The sequence below is a fragment of the Candoia aspera genome, chromosome 2, assembly GCF_035149785.1.
Source record: "Candoia aspera isolate rCanAsp1 chromosome 2, rCanAsp1.hap2, whole genome shotgun sequence".
Classification (NCBI taxonomy): domain Eukaryota; kingdom Metazoa; phylum Chordata; class Lepidosauria; order Squamata; family Boidae; genus Candoia; species Candoia aspera.
In genome coordinates, this window is record NC_086154.1 from 125,101,445 (window position 1) to 125,119,500 (window position 18,056).

Here is an 18,056-nt window from a genome sequence, read left to right on the forward strand (position 1 = left end):
AGTGATGATCAAATTGGACCCCTAAGAGTAGGATTTACAAATGAGTATTCAATGTCATCTAACTAAGAAAAGGTTCTGCACTATTTTGTTGGAACACACAGCAGGGAAAAGAAGATGACAATGTTTGAATGTACTACAACAACAATAATAATAAAAAATTGGAAAGAGCTGAATTACATGCTTTGTAGAACCTAGTGACTTGGACTGTTGCAATTCCAAGTAGCTCATTAAATACCAAAACACTCCATTCTGTTAATCAGAGGGGACCATTAAGATAAGCATTGAGAGTAAAGGCTATGCTTTGCCTTATAGTTAGCATTGTATTAAGCCACTTCAGCGTGTTTTGGGTAATACGTATCAGTGATGGAGAATATTCTACTTGAATTTTACATGCAAAGATACACATCACAGCAGAGCAAATATAATTTGCCCTTTTGTCCATCTATTAGTATAATTTGTTACAGTCTCTTTTATAATAGTCCCCTACTGGTGCAAAGGTCCAAAGCCATTTGGGATTCTTTTGAGAAATGCGAATTGATCCCATGAATGTTTTCTTAGATACAAACCTTGTTATTTCAGTGGCACTTATTCTCAATAAGTGTGCTTAAGACTGTAGCCTTAGGAAGCAATGATGCAGCCCATATCAATGGATAAAAACAATCCTGTATTTGAAAGTTCATCATTTCCTATTCAATGCTTAATAATACTTATGGGCCACATTACATATAACAGACCAAATAGCTAGGTAAGTCTTTTCTGAACTATGGATGCTTTCTTTCTGGGATTTGGGTGGTTTGATTCCCTGCTTCTTCTACTGCCCAATGGTGCTAAACTAGAAAGATAAGATCCAACTTATCTGCTACTAATAGGTCTTTCCAATGGAATAGTATTTTGCTTTGGGTAATCTGACTCACAAAAGGCAGACAGGCATAATTATTTTTGGAGGTATGCTTGTAAATATCAGTCCTGCAAGTATATTATTATTTGTTTATGTTAGTGTCCATAAATGTCATAGAGGGATGTGTGAGCATGAGTGTATGTGTGAGTGGGTGCATATATCTGTGTGTGTGAGCTGAAGAACTGAGATTGAAGATGATAACATGGGCTAAGTTTTGTTTTTTATTTTAATCACATGACCAAAAGGCCATTCATTGGTTAAAATTGTGTTTATGTTTGTTTGTTTTGATAACATGACCAAACACAGCACTTGAACATCAAAAATAAAAATTTAAATATTAAAAAGATAAAATATATAAAAAAAAGAGTTCAGAGCTTTTCACTCCAGTCCAGCACCTGGGACATATGTAGCTGTCATTTTAATGTTTCTAGGCAGAAGCCTATTGGCTGTCTTAAAGAGAAAAGGCTGCCAACCAGGGAAGACTGAGATTCCAAGGGAAAGCTGATTCTACTACAGCATGTATGGTGCCACATAGTAATTTTAGTTGGAAAAAGGTGCAAGTTGGTTTTGGGCCATGGCGGATATTATTCAACAGGGACTTGTTGTACCTGATCAGTGAATTCATTCACACCTCTTCACCATCACCCTGACCTGCTGCCTTTCTCTACAAAATGGATGCTGGTTCACTTTGGAAGTAATAGGCAGTCCCATCAGGACATATGCAGAAGCCTCAGAGACTTTGCAGGAGTGAAGCAAAGCGCCTGGACTTAAAAATGTTGAATGTTCACTGTAAAAATTTCTGTATTGAGAGACTGCTTTGGGCTAAGGTACCATTTGCACTATGGAAGGTTAAAGAAAATTTAAAGAGAGTAGGAGGGGGTTTCCCTTTTATGATACACCCTAGAGCTGAAGAGATACTTTTATGTCTGTGTTTTCTCTTTGTAAAGGCAGTGTGTGAGGACTAGTACGTATGAATTTTGAAGTAGCTCCCTTTCTGCTGAAGGAAAGTTGCTATGTAATTCTGCAATCACAACCACCGTAAGTTTTACCTAACTTCCAAGTCACTGTGTTTTGTTACCACTGAATCCAACTCTAATAGGATATATTATAGTTCTCCACAGATATTTAGGTAAACTGTGCCATTACATCTTTCTGAAAACCCTAAATAATTAAAGAATTAGCCAGTTAATGTCCAGCTAGGCTTTGCTTCTGCTGAGCTGTCATGGATGAGAGAAAAGACTCTATGAAATCATTACTTTTGAAGAAAAGGTACTGACTTCTACAATAACTGCTCCTAATTTATTAGGAAATCAGGAGTGAAAAAATATGTGCCCTTCTGCCCCCCCCCCCTTTTTTTTTGGTAACGATACATTATTTTGAAATATTTCAATAGATCACAGCATCTAGTACTTAGGACTCCTGAAACCGTTTGCAGACTTCTTCACCAATTCTGGTGTAATTTTAAGGTAAACTGGTTTACCTGTATGTCTCATCAAAGGAAGAGGCCTTCTCATTCATCAGTGTTGCGAGTTTTAAGTGATCTGTTTAAAGTTTTATAGAATTTACAAATGAAGAAATTGCTAGAGGGCTTAAGGATTACTTTGTTTAATACCAATTTTTATTTTAAAAAAAGCATGGCAGTCCTGTCAGCATCCTGCTGATACTTTGTTGAGTCCAAATTTTTCATAATTCCATCTTATGTCACTGTCGAAAATTAATTTCTTAAATGGCTCCATTGCCATTTATCAAATGCACAAAGTTCTTGTTGATTTCAGTTAAAAACTCTGACATCTGAGATTAATATGACAAATCTTATACTAGAAAAACTGTCTTCTGCGTCTAGCCGGAAAAAAGTTCCTAACTATTACTCACATTGCCAAAATGTTTAAAAATTGCTTATGGGCAGGAATATGCTCATTCTGCTCATAGGGTCACTCATTTATGAGAAGATGGGATCAGAACTGGTGAGTTTAACAACTGTTCTTTCATACACATATTAGAAAAAGAAAATTAGAGGAAAAAATACTGCCTTGGCTATTTCTATTCTGTGTTGTATAAACTAAATTTGTTCTGTAACTGGCTTTAGTCTGTTAAGTATATCATAATCATTGCTTCTGTTCCAATTTCTTTGTCCTTTTATAGATTTTTTTGTACAATAAATATATATAGCAAAAACATTTTCTTCTTTTAATGTGTCGAGTTTGGAATCTTGAGAAGTATATAACTTCATGTCCCTGGTTTTGAGTTTCCAATGTTACTGAAGAGATTGGCATGTTTATTTCACTGTGTAACTTAAGGCCTCAGCTCCATTGCTAGGAAGGAAAAAATATGTGCTGGGATATAAATGGTTACTGGATGCCCTTAATCCCAGAACCATCTGGAACCACACAATCATACTTCTTGAGAAGTGAATATGATATAACAAAGGTGCTGAGTTATATATGATTACAGCTGTAATCATGTGGTAATGAGAATTTCAAAACCTTTATAATTCCACTGAATTGGCTATTTTTACATATGTCATACCTTTTCACTGTAATTTAATTCCTTTCTGTTTTAAGCAGTTAAGACCAGTGTTCCTTGGTTCTCAAGACCTAACTTGCTACTCAAGCAATCTAATAAACTAAAACTTGCTAGAGTTAGAAATAGGGATTAAAAAAAGTAAGATTCCTTCAAGCCAAACATAACTTCTGGTGACTACCTGTACATGGGTACATTCATGTAGCTTTCTCAACAACAATTTGGGACTGGATTGATATTGCATTTTAATGGATTTTTTGGCTTCTCAGCCTAGCACTTTCCTGGAGAGAGATATTTAATTTTTAGAAATAGAAATGGTATATATAATTTATTTCTTTATACAGTCCTCAAGATCTCTTGAATTTAATTTAAAAACTATACTTAGACTATTGTACTGGTCTATGACCGTAATAAATTGAATTGAACTGAATACTTAGGCTAGATTTGAAAATAGTTTGTTAACACCTCTCATCTAAGAAATTAACAGTATGAAGTCTTTAAATTATGAGAATATATTCTAAACCAGTGTTCAGTACTGGGAACAATTCTTCCTATTTATTTTTATCTAGAGTAAGGGTAAAAACAAGGTTATACCAATGTACTTTTTCACATGACTGCGTTGTAAGAGAACGGGACTGGAATTAACAATAACATGTTTAAAATAAAACTTCAGTAACACCAAAACAAAATGCCTAGCATTTGAACATGTTCTCCATCTATTTCTTCTAACAATATTTCCTAGTTTATAAATATTAAAACGGGATATTATCTATTTAAAATATTTATTCTTTAAAAATATCTGTTGGGAAAGAATTAGTAACAAGAGACCATTCCCTAGTATAAATGGATAAATGCCATTGCTGACAGGGTTAAACACGATGCAGAAATTTATTCTTTGGAAAGCCTGCATCTATATGTAAATTATCTTTGCTGGCTTCAACATGTAATACAATAATTGTATAAAGACCATAATTATATTGTCTCTACTACTGCTGCACCTAAACTTCTCTATTACAGTATTATTACTCTATTGATGAAGTTTAAGTAAAATTTACTTATATAATCTACCTGCTTTGACACAAACTGAAATATGGGCAAGAACAGCAAAAAAGTATTTGGATTCCACCACATATATTACATTAGAATGTTAGTCTCCTCTTAATTTCTTATCTCAACAACTTAAAAGTAACTAATAAGGTATTTAGATGGGAAATCCACAAGTGAGCCACAGAGATAACCTAGCACACATGAAAGTAGTTATAATTAATTTAATCCAGAGTTCAACTACCTCTGGAAAAAAAGTTTGGGGTAGGAGTGGGAACAAGAAAACTCATAGTCTCTATAGGTGCAGCTTGAAATAATAAACAGGCACTTCAGGTACCAGGATAATACAAACTGAAAGATACTTAGTATTAATTAAAAACTGGAAAACATTGTGAACAACCAAAAATGCTTAAAATGTAATTTTAAAAGGTTGGAAAATCATGGCATTCTCAAACAGCTCTCAATATACTCCAACTGACCTTGGCTAATACTGGAAGCTAAGCAGGGTCACTGTATCTATTATTTCTCTCTGTTTGTGATTAATCACAAGCATATACATAATGGAAAAACACAAGATTCAACATTATAAGCTTTCTATCTATTTTAGTTGCTCCACTAAACATTTTCTCCTTTTACTTTTAATCTATCCCTACAACTTTGAAGGAAGGCAAACTGTCAGGAAAAAATACAATACTTTTGCATTTTATATACGATTGAGCACAGCATTGGTGATACAATTATTTTAGTGACAGCTACATAGCAAAAAGGTTGCCAATTATATGAAGGAAATGGATGTTGTCCTGAAAGGGAGTCTCAACTCCACCCCTCATTATTTCATTTGTTTTGCTGCCCCAAATTGTAAAAGCTAAGATTTATAATTGGCCAGATGTGCTGCAGAAAACTAGATCATGGAATGTTGCTTTATGGAGCTCTCACAGAAGAGGTAACAGGCATGTTGAGAATTTATTTATTTCTCAGATTTACACTATCACCCATCTCCACCCAAAGAGGGGCTAGAATGCTAGCTATACATGTTATCAGTGTGACAAGATTCAACAAAATGAATCTGCTTACAATATTGAGATAAATGGAAACATGAATGCACAAATGTGTATCAGCAAGAAGTATTATATGGCTAAATGTGTGCAAATCCTAAGCAGTTCAACTTAACCAACTTCACACAGCTAAGTCTTAGGTTTCCCCAAGCATCTAAACTCGAAATGCTTCTTCAAACCCAATAATCCATTCTAGGATATCTTCCTGATGAGATGTTATGCATCTATAGAACTCTCTTGCCTGCCTCCATATGAAAAGGCTGTCAGAATGAACCATCTATGCAATCTATTCAATGATAATTATGAAAGCTGAAGAAACTGCCTAGGCAGATCCATCATAAGGATCTAAGGAAGTTGAAGGAAGGTTTACAAACCAATGTATTCAGATACAAAATCATGCCAAAAGCTATCCTATGTATATAAATAGCTACATTAAAACCAGCACAAATGGAATTTCAGACACATTCTCTGCATGATTTCTATGATTTTCCTGATTGTAACATTTAAAAACAAACTGAGTAACAAGAAAGAAAAATAAGCTTATACAACTAATTGCTTGGTTCACACATAGTTTACTAATACATTTATTATATATTTATTACCCATGGTAACAAAAGTAGCATAGCATTCCTTTAATTAGAAGGTTCTGGGACAGATGGCATCATCTCTTCCCTCTAAATGGGTATCCGGCTGGCTATTAACTGAGCTATATACACGTGGCATATTGACAGATTCATAAATACATAGATGTGAGTACATGACCACAGATGCTACATCTCAGCAGTATTCAAGTCCACATTTACATTACATCAACTTTGCTCCTAGTTTTCCTGCAGCTGCCTCTTTCTCATTTAGTAATATAAACTAGACAGTACAAACTAGCAGCAGGTTTTTCCCTATTCATTGGCTCACAATCCATAAAAAAAGCTAATAATAAACAAATTTTAAAATTCCCAATGTTCCAAATACAGTTAATTTCTCTTTGCTTTGTTACTCTTTTCTCATTCAGCAACCACCCCTTTTTAGCAAGTCCTTTACTGAAGAACTCATGTCCAGAGTGAATTTAATCTGATCACTGGTGCAAAGAATAAGTTATCTTCTTGACTTAAGCAGCTAGAGTGGCAGAATGCTTTTTTGAAACAACTGAAGATACTCAAATTTAAATGAATAATTTGATTCATGACTTAATTCATTCAGAAGTAGTTACTGATCATGTGAGTAAATTAAAAAAACAGTAGAAGGAAGAAATTCATTACTATAACTAGATTTACATTTCAGGGTAAAGCACTGCTAATCTGCAGACATGGTTTATTATTTCTTATTATTTTATTTTTATGCCACTCTTCTTCCCAAAGGAGTAATTGTTTAGCAGAACTTTGCATATTCAGAACAAAGAGGCACTTCAGAGAAAACCAAAGCAAACTCCAGAAGTAGGTGGATCCTCAGTAAGCAAGGCTAGAGGATACCAAAAAAGCAGCAGTCTGGTATGCCACAAATTAAAAATTAAAACTGAGAAGAGACAGAATGAAACCAACAGTCCAGCAACTAAAAAAGTTAAATCTTAAGACTTGAAGATATTATACATTGATGAAAATCCTGAGGATGGTGGGTGGAAAGGGGAATGATTACAGATGTCCATCCAAGAGGCTCTCACTATGAAGATAATACAGAAATGGAAGAACTGTGCAAGAGGCAAGATTAGTGCAGTCAAGGCCCCAAACCAAACAACAAACAAAAACAGCTTGAGTTAAAACTCCTTCAAGCATCATAAAAGCCTTTTAGATGATTAAATTAAATACCTAGAGAAAAAAGCCTTCTGGAATAATTAATGGGCAGAATCTCAGGAGGCAGGCAGATTACTCAATGAAGCTGAAAGCAAAGCTGAAAATGCTTGGAGAAAAAAAGAGGTAGTATTCAGCTAAACCAGAAAACCAGACCCAAAGCTGACCAAAGGTGCGTTTAGTGAACTTATCAATATATAATGGCTTATAACTCTTAGCTTATTAGCACAGAAACAACCTAGTTTCCAATCTGTACAAAAAACCCCAGGGTTAGAACTGTGAGTTTATTGCTGCTGTCCTTGGCAAGAACAAGCAGGACCAACAGACCAGCAAGATGATCCTTCATAATTAAGCTAGAATTTCCTGTAGTTCTGGCTTATTGCAACGTCTGAAAGTTTCACCTAAGCAGAAATTCACACTAAGAACAATCATACAAACATATAGAAAATGTTTTGATGGTATCCCTTGGGAAAGTGAGAAATGGCTTCAATGTGACTGTCACATTTGGAAAGAATGGTTATGGAACTGAAACCCAGGATTTACATCTAGAGAAAACTGGCTTTGAAAAATCTCCCTAAATTTGAGTTGTACAAGTTTTCCTGTGCAATTGATTTTTGAGCAGCATGCCAGGAGCCAAATTCCCAAGACTAAGTAGGGTTGGAACTAAAACTGAGACTGATTTAATTTCATTGGTATTAAATTTTAATACAAATAAAATTTTACGTTACTGTATGTTACCAAAATGTATTGAGACAGAACAAAAGTTTGATAATTTTTCAGGTAATTGGAGTAAGTCTCATATACTCCTCCTTTGTTCCAAAGTATCTCTGGAATTTTGTAAAAAGTGGGGGTTTACTTGATATCTGAATTATTTTAAATACCTTGGAACAATTATTTCAAGAAAATCTATTTGTATCAAATACAATGTACATGAGAATAAACACATAGGAATAGGAAGATGACAGGGTCCTAATTATTAGATCTCTTTCTGTGAGAGCAGAGAAGTAAGTTCTGGTGTCCAGTCCAGTCCTTTGGGAGGCTGCAAAAAGATTGCAGCAGGTGCTTCACTTTTGTTGGAAAATGTGCTCCGGACATGTCCCCAGCATGAGGGAAGACTTATTACCAGCCCTGAAGCTAGAATTAAGGAGAGGAAGCACTTTTGTAATAGAGTTTAGATGGAGAAAGCCCCCTTTTCTGTAGCCACTGTTCAAACTTCTGATTGACAAGACACTTGGCAAATGGACTCTATTGGTGATTTTAAGATATTTATATATATGAAAAAATGGTCCTTTAGGTACTGAAATCCCATATCATGCAGAGCTTTCCAGGTCAAAGCCAGCTTCTTGAATTGGGCCAAGGACCTAACAGAAGCCAATGAAGATGAAAAGGGAGTATATACTGAGTGAATCATGCTGTTTACAAAACTTTGCAACATTTTCGTACAGGAACCTTCATTTGCTATATGTAAAAACTAGACACATATAGTTAATTATTCATAACCATTATTTATTTGTTCAAGTATTTCTGAGTCATCTATCAACTCATAAAGTGGTCAGGTATTACTTTAAACCCATTACAATTTAAGTCAACACAGCCAAATTAAGAACAGTTGAACTACTTAAGTACAATTTAACAAGCAAAAGCCTGGAAAACCAAGATTTTTTTCCTGGTGCTGAAAAAAGATGCAAGCACGTGTCACTTAAGCCTCCTTGGGGAAAAAAGAATCCTACTCCAGGTGCAAATTTCCTTACTTTGATACACATAAGGATATGTGAAGGAGGGTCTCTGATGATAATGTGAATACTGATGTGGAAGCTGGCATTTGTTCACATCATATACAATGCAAGATTCTCATTAAAAACCATCTTTGGATTCTGTTTGGAAACAGAGCAGTATGATAACAGCAGGTTAAAATTGGTGAGATACAGCTTCATCTGTTGCTCCCAATAAATCATCTTATGACAAAATATTTTTTTAAAAATTGTTTGAATGCCAACTTACTGAAATTAAATTATTTTGTTAAATTAAATGTCTTCTGTAGCAAAATCAACATGGCTTGTTACATGTAACATAATCCTGGGTATCTTTTCCTAGGAAATAAATTATGTCCTAGGTGACTTACTCTCCAATACATGTGGTTATCCTTGCAGGCTTAAAGGCAAATGGTCATCTCATTACGCTAGGGCAACATGCAGTGGAATGAGCTGCATTCTCTAAAAGCTGGTGACACCAATACCACAATTCTGTGCTATAGTTCTTGATCATCACTGTACATGTTTCTTTTCATATCATGCTTTTCAAAATGTAATTTTTTTTCCAAGAAAGAGTAGAAAGATTATTTTTACATGTGATCCTATATAAAACTTCTCTAAAATATACTAACATAATTTGCACATTGCACTAAGCCATGGCTTATTTTAATTGTGTTTACTGAACAAGATATGGTGGCTTGGCTTACACATAACACTGTATTCTAAACCATGGTTTAGAATATTAAAGCTAGGTTCATACAACATGGTAAACCCAACCCAACCCACCACCTTACCTCACATCTGGCATGAAACTGTATGTATTTCCTTTAGTTCCTTCCATGGTAGAAGGGGACTAAGTTGAATTTTAGGTGTTCAGAATTTTAGATATGGGGTCATTTCATTTGCTTACTTCTAGAAATAAAAATGTGCTATAACTCTGTTAAGTATTTAAAAGAGCAAAGGAGCAGGAGCAAAGAAAATATATTTCTTTTTAATTAACTCTTTACTGGCACAGATCTAAGATCCCCTTCTCTTTTTTGTTTTCTTGTTTCCCTGAATTCAAACAGAAGACACAATTTCAAACCCACCCACAAAAGGCTGGAAGGGTGGGCAAGAAGCCAACGGGGAGAAGACAAGATTGCAGTTGGGAAGAACGTGTGCTTGTATTTCGTTATGAAGGACAAATTACAATCATTCCCCTTTTTGACCTATAGTCCCACTTGCATTTAGAGCCCAAGTGTCTATTTTTGAAAAGTGACTTCATGCTGAACGTGGGTGCTACATAGCCTTCCCTAGCTCTCACACTGCAAGTCTTGGACATCCCTTTCTTTTCCTGGTTTTCCCACACTTTCTGCCGCTCATTGTATGCCTGCTGCTTTTTTTATCTGCCTATTCAGCTCAAATTAGTCACGAGTGGCCCCCAGCTTAGAGAGGAAAAATAAATTAGGTAGTGTTTTAAACACAGTTTGATTAGATTGATCCCTCCTTTTTTTTTTTGAAGAATGGCGTAATCCTCACTCTTTACAAGATAGCATTTTTTAATAATTTTCCCCCCAATGCAGCAGTAGTACATAAGACAAGACAGACCTCTGAAAAAGAATTCCTTTTTGAGTTACAGTTAATAGGACCAGAACTGGTTAAATACATGGAGCAGGAGTTTATTACTAGTACCACAGCCAAATAGGTAATTTCATTAAGTAGCACATCCTAAAAACACTTTATTTTAAGCACTGGAATGCAGTCATGGTAAGATGAAAATTTACTTAGAATAAGAGTGCAGACATCTAGCCTTACCAATCAATTGGCTATATATCTTTCTGAACGTAGCCACATATATTCTTCCTCACCAGAAGCTCGCCATGAATTGCAAGACCATTCTGCTTTTATAATGTTTGCATTGTATCTTTTCAGATACTCCTGTTACTGACTCCTCTTCATTTTAAAAAATGGGATAATGAGTAACCACAATCTTTTGTTTCAATATGATAGACAGAAGGGAAAGAACAGAAATTATGTTGTATGTCCTCTATTAGAGAAGCAAAGCAAAAAATGCTTCCACTAAATCTTAACTACTAGGTAAGAATGAAATCTCACCATAAATGAATCATCACAATTGGAGAGAGAGTTATCAGAATTTGTTCTGATAGCATCCAAGAAATTCACTGCACGTGTCCAGTACTGGATTACTGTAGGAAGGTAGTGTTTAATTTGATTATTTCTCCATCTGTCCAAATCAGGATATTTATTTTCTAATCTGAAAATGCCTCAATGAACTACAAAGATATAAATCAATGCCAAAGGATTTTGCTTCTCTTGCAGTCCATTAAAGCTGAAGTAACACTTCTCCAAATACAAACGGTGAAAGTGAAAGGTCCCCTGTGCAAGCACCGAGTCATGTCTGACCCTTTGTGGGGATGCCGCTTTCGCGGCGTTTTCTTGGCAAACTATAGCGGGGTGGTTTGCCACTGCCTTCTGGAACAGTGATCATCTGTCACCATAGAATTTGTGGATGTCCTCCAGATATCATAATATACTTAACTGCTCTTTTTACCCAACCACCTCAGAGGTTAACACGTAAAATGAATATATCCCATTCATAAAGCATTAATGCCTAGAGTGGCAATTCTGATGCCTATTTATGGTTGTGAACAGAACCAGAAGGCCCCCATTATGTCAATGAATTGACCTGAAAAGGAAAAAAAATGTAATTGCTCTGGATTCCTGTTTTTATCTGCAAAGTTAAAAATATAAAGGAAGATGTATAAAGATAAAGGCACTTTTGGAATTCATTTTTCAACAAGCTATAGCAAAGACAGTTCAAGCTATAATAATTATGCATTATTGAATACTGCATATTCAATATACTGAATATATTCAGTATATATTCAATATATTGAAAGACATCCTTGAATCAAACTTGACTTCTGATAACCACATTCACTATTGTTAGATTTACATCCCACCTTTACTTTGCATAATTCAAGACAATGCACATAATGCTCCTATTTTTCCCACAACCACCACCTTGTGAAGTGGTCTGAGCTGAGGGAGAGTGACTGGCCCAAAGTCACCCAGCTGGCTTTCATGCCTAAGGCAGGATTGGAACTCACAGTCTCTTGCTTTCTAGTCCAGCACCTCAATCACTACACCAAACTGGCTCACTAATATTCATGTAGTTTTCTTAGCTATGTCATGGAAATTGTCTGCCAATGCCCTCTTCCACAATGTTTTTTCAGCTTCTAGTCTAGTCTGCAACTCTGGAATTCCCAGATAGTCCCTCTTTCAGAACCAAATGTACTTAGTTTCTAGGATCAGATAAAAGGCACAAGTCAAAGTAAAAAATCCATAGAGCCATACAGCAGGATCCTTTCCCATGATCTCCTTCATTTCTTCTAAAATTATGTATTTGATCAAGAGGGTGCCCAATCCTTCAAGGCAGATCAACTTCTCATTCCACTGTACACTTTCAGAGTCACCCTTTCCTCATTTGGTGGGAAAATCTGTTCCATAAGTAGAAGGAGCTAGTATCGTTATTTATGTAAGTATAAAGTCTGGTTCTTTAAACAGGAATGTAGGGAGCTAACTATAGTATCTAGAGAGACACTCATGTTCCAACAAAAACAGGGGTTCTCTTATTGAGAACCAGTTATGACCACTATATGCATCATTTATAGCTCTATAATACATGACAGTAGATATAAACATAAAAAAAAAAATTCTGATGCATCAAAGAGGCATGGAATGTATTTCCTTAAGAAGCAGTTTTATTATGAAACCAAGAATGAAATGTTGCACTGGTTTCAATACATCCTACAAAACCTTTCAAAACACGTAACCCAATTGTCAAAAAATAATGAGTAAAAGACATGTTATGAAATTCAACACAAAAAATAAGAATTTTAGGATATATAATAGACACTGTATCACCCTAGTGCTAAATAGCAAATAAATCATTAGACTGTTGCTCAAAGACGGCATAAATAATGAAAAGCACAGGCATACTGTAGAACAGACTTTCAAAACACAAATGAAGCATAAATCCAGTATCAGATTAAGAAGAATCTTGCGAATTATTTTTCTATATATTGTTTAATTTAGATAAAAGGAATTAACTATGAGATAAAGAGGGAAAAATCATCTTTCAAATGAAAATTAGGGTAAAAAAAAGTCCAAAAAAGCCCAAATTGATTACCATTCAAAACAAAAACCAACCAGTAACAGTATAAAACCTCTGATAAATAATTAAGAATGTTTTTAAAATACAAAAAAAAAGGCTTGACAACTTCTTCTTTCTACAAAGGATGAAACAGATCTGAAATAAAAGTTAGTATCTGTTTAGGCTATTTGAAGTTAAAAAAGAGCTTGATATACATTTAGATAAAGATGAAATCACCTAGACAAAGATATACTTTTGCTCAGCTACAATTGCATTTAATTTCTAAAGCTCATATGAATAAATCAGCTATAAGAAAATAGGATGAGGTAATGTAATAGGCAAGAAGTTTTCTCCAAGTAATCATCTTTAATAAATTGAAACACCAAGCATCAGATATTCAAAATACATTCAGTTCAGAGAGAAACATAGAACACTGCATTTGAAAATCAACTACAAATTTAAAGTTGTGTTAAAAAAAAACCTGAACATGAGTATCATATTTTGTAATAATTTTATACCTATCATTTTTAGAACTTTTTGGTACTATTCTTAATGGAGGAAATTCTTGTATTCATGACAAATAAAATTTAAAAGCTTTGAGGCATAGTTCTAAAAGATTACTATCACTAGAGCATCTCCAGGAAGCTGTGTAGCTATGTGCATGACTATTTTACTACCTTCATATGGTGATGCAATTAATCCTATTCTGTGGGCCACTCATATAAAATATTATAACTGCACAACATATAAAAGTATCCTTTAGGGGAGGATAATACAGGACCCATCCTAAGATTTCATAATTTCATAAGCTCCAACATTTAGTGAATGTATAATGAAATCTCAAGGAGAAAATATTTCACCTTTTAGTACAAGTAAAATCTAAGATTAGGAGCAATCAAAAGAAATTGGTCAACTTTATGATTGAAATTTATGAATGGAAGAGAAAAAGGATTTCTTAGCCAGGGTATGGGAAAATGGAAATACTAAGGCAATGAATGCCTACATAAAAATGCAAGGAGTGCTCAGACAATTTTTGATTTATTTGTTACTGATCTAGTTTAAATGGAGCTGAAGGTGATAATTCTTATTAGTTGGGGAATCCTTTATTTTGTGCAGCTGCTTCTACCCTAGAAAGAAGCAACAATCTGTGTTTTGGATAAAGAATTGGCTAAAAGAATTTATCACTAGATCCAAATTGGTTACAACATACACAAGCAGAATACTTTTATTCTGTACTTTTCAAGTCCAAAAGAGTACGGGGTAGGGTGCAAACAGCACAACTCAGTAGCTAGCTTTGAAATACAAAGTCAAGATTTGTGTGAGGGAGAAACTGTATTCTTCCTTAGAGATGAAGAATAAAAATATTTAAAACATACGCCCTGAACAGGTAAATACTAAGAAGAAGATCGTCAGACAAGGCCAAAACGTTCTGCTCTTTTTCTCTTCTTTGCCTGCAAATAGGAATTAAAAGATGAATTAAAAAAAAATCAAAACCAAAGGAAATGGCAACTCTGAGCATGTGTCTTGGCATAGGGAAAAGTAGAAAATCTATGAGGAGTGTAACAGTATTCATTTAAGAAAGCATTTTTCATATCAGATTTCACAAGAGGCACTCCTATTGCAACGGGGCCTCCAACTACAGTCAGAAATTAAGCTATAAAGCATGAGATACAGTGACCTGGTAGTTCCTTCATCCTGCTGGCTTATACGAGAAAGTTCTGCTTGGAACAATTACCATTTTACAGGCTTAGAAAGCCTTCCAGGCAATAGGAGGTGGGAAACGTAAAAGGCCAAAGGGTTAACACTCTTCTATTCACGGAGAAGGCGAGTGGGACACAGTCAAATGCACTGAATACACTCACGCGTCCTTGAGATATGCCTCTAAGTTAATACACCAGGGGCATATAAATCTTAATTTTTACCAGGATAAATAGCTTAGGGGGCAACAGAAGTCCTAATCAAGAATCTCCAGGGAAAAGGTGTTGTTTGGCATATACAATGCAAGAAAAAGGCCTTTCTGTTTCAGGCACACTCACTAAGTGCCCTAACGGACAAGCATGGAATCCCTCAGACCAGAGCCCAGCCACCCCCTCCACTCAAACGGAACAGGCAGATCATTCTGCAGCTGCTACTTCACTTTGTGGAGCAATGCTTCCACAGCATCTAGGGAAAACAAAAAGCACAAAACCGTATCGGAGCCCCACAGAAGATGCCAATGAAAATAAACTTCCTGTCTATAACACTCAGGGTTCAATCCAATGTCCAGATACGTTCCCCTCCCGTAAGGGAAATTAGACTACATCAAGAAGACTACTTGTGATCAAAATTACAGCTTAATAGCATAATCAACCTGAACACAAAGTCGCTGTAACAAAAGAATTGCATACTAGAATAGAAAAATCAAATTAGTTTAAGGGGAAGGAATCATAGGTCGGACAACATAGTGGCAGATCCCTGCCATCAAGAATCTACAAAGTACGACATGAATAAAGCAGTAGCAATGTCTTGGTTTTTCTAGCACTGGAAGAGACAATAAGATAACGTTACATACATGCAGCGTGACTTATATACATCCCACATTTTAAAAATCATCGTTTGCATTAGGTAGAAAATTAGTCTGGATCTACAATCCCTAATTCAAAATCAACTGTGCTGGTAACTGGATGATCCTGGGCAGCTCATAAGGGTAGACATACAAGATAAACTAAATTATTACAAGCTTTAAATCAATAGTATAAGGCAATGGCAGAAAAATCTAACTATTTTGTTCTTCAAAAATTATCCGACCTTCTATCACAGAGCAATGTTCTGAAGCTATCTTTAAAGAGGAAAAGAAGCAAATTTCTCAGGTGATCAAAAATGGTTTATATCTAAGTTAGTATAATTTAATGAGACTACAAGGCCTGGGCAAAGAAAAGCATAAAAGGCACACAGTGCCATCTTGTGGAGGGTCTGACATTGTTTCCATCACAGAAAGTCTCAGCTCCCAAGATGTTACCCAAAATGTTACCTCTGTGTCTTCTGTGGTTCCTGCTCCAGCCGAACTTGTAACAATGCCAAACCTCTCCTTTCTTTTTTTCAGCTTTTCATCATCTTCAGTCTATTCAGAAAGAAGAAAATATTTCATTGGAATGTAGGCCAAGAGAATAATTTTAATTGCTGTCATCTTATTTTGCTACCTGGAGTCTCAAAGAATTGATAGAAATTAGTAATTAACAGTTATTGCATACACTGAAGTGACACCATTCTCAATATAGACAATATGCAATTAAAAGAAGTTGATCGAAGGAACAGCCAGGGTCGCTGAATAATCAAGTTCTTTCTATTTTGGTTGTCTTCCTAGCCATTAAAAATTGTAATCTAAATCTAGAATCAGTGAAAATGGCAGTTGCTACCTGAAATAGACGATGATGTGCAATGCAGTGATAATGGGACACGGGTACAGTATGTCATATTTCTGAATTCCTTTTGCCCAGCTTTTAGCAGCAGCAAGGCACTAAAAAAAAAATTGAAATGAGTGCCTCAAACACCTGATATTATTGTGCTAATTTTTTTCACAGCTAACAGCAGGGCCAAACTACTCGCCTAGTTAATTAAACCAGTAAATATGGTAACAGTTTGACTTAGGAACTAATAATTTTAAAAATATAGACCTACTTTCCTTTAAAATTGAGAATTTAAGCTGAAAGCATAGACTCTTCTTTGTGTGACAAAAGCATTTTAGGACCTGTTTTAAACACTGGGAACTATATAATGGGACAACATAATGTGTATTTTAAGGTTGTGATTTTTATAGTACTTTACAGTAACTACAGAGAAAACTCCCTAAAAGAGATGTTGTATATTTTTATTTCAGAAAAAAAACCCCGGTATGTTACAGAACTTTAAAAACTACTGTACAAAATCTAAACATCAAGATTTTCAGTACATGAAAGTAATAAGCAGAACTAGAGAAATAGTACACCTGAAATTTATTTTTGAACAGGCCATATTTTTATTTTAATCCATTTGCTACCATTAATGAAAGCATTTGCATTAGACGAATTGTGCAGCACTTAACTTGCCTTCATGAATTCTGTTTCAATTATTTTTCACCCTGAGTGAGCAAATAAATGTTGGTTGATGTACGTACTTTGGATTTCTTCAGCTGATTTTCCTGTAAGCCTGAGGCTTTTTATTCTCTTAACCTTTAACCATGTCGGTGGCTTTGGCCTAACAGTAATAATCAAGGCCATCTATTAACCTTAAAGAGCTTCCACGTCATCCAGGTTCTCTTGTGCTATTTTCAGCTCCAAAAGATTGTCCAATTATTATGCTCTGCTCCTCTAATTCTCCTCACCAGCTCATACAGGGTATCTGCAATCTTCTCCCTCTATTTGATGTATTTGATAATTTAGCACTGTAGACAACAAGGGGCTCAGAAGTAACAAGAGCCTTTGAGGATGCAAGAGTCAATGAGAAGATGGAAATAGCAATGAAACCACATAAAACGCTTAATTTTATTTGCTTGTATCATTAATTTCACTTGAATGCAAAACCTCTCATATCCATTAAGCACCCTGGCAAAGGGGGTCTGAACTCTGTCAATAGCTAAGTTATATTAAAATTTTATTTATTTATTTATAGAACTTACATGGCCGCCTACCTCACACAGTGGCTGCTGAATCAACCCTATCCTAGCCTAATGTTGGGGGAAGAGCCAGGTCTTCACTGAATCACTAAATGTTGATGAAATAACAGGATTACAGTGACTATATAAAGCCTGCTTTCTTTCATATTTCATCTGTACAAATAACTTCTATGATTGAGTTTAATGATCGAAGCAATGACAAATAGCTTTACTTCTTTTAG

At 35.2% G+C, this 18,056-nt stretch overlaps 1 protein-coding gene across 1 annotated transcript in view; it reads right to left on the bottom strand.

The window, feature by feature from the left end:
• Nucleotides 1–12,795: 12,795 nt before the first annotated feature.
• SARNP (SAP domain containing ribonucleoprotein) overlaps nucleotides 12,796–18,056 on the bottom strand; it is a 74,301-nt gene continuing 69,040 nt past the window's right edge. The window contains exons 10-11 of the mRNA XM_063293528.1: nucleotides 16,216–16,305; nucleotides 12,796–14,656 (exon numbers count right to left, since the gene is read on the bottom strand). Of these exons, the coding sequence (XP_063149598.1) occupies nucleotides 14,615–14,656; nucleotides 16,216–16,305 (132 nt within the window). The 3' untranslated portion in view covers nucleotides 12,796–14,614. The remainder of the gene's footprint in view (nucleotides 14,657–16,215; nucleotides 16,306–18,056) is intronic.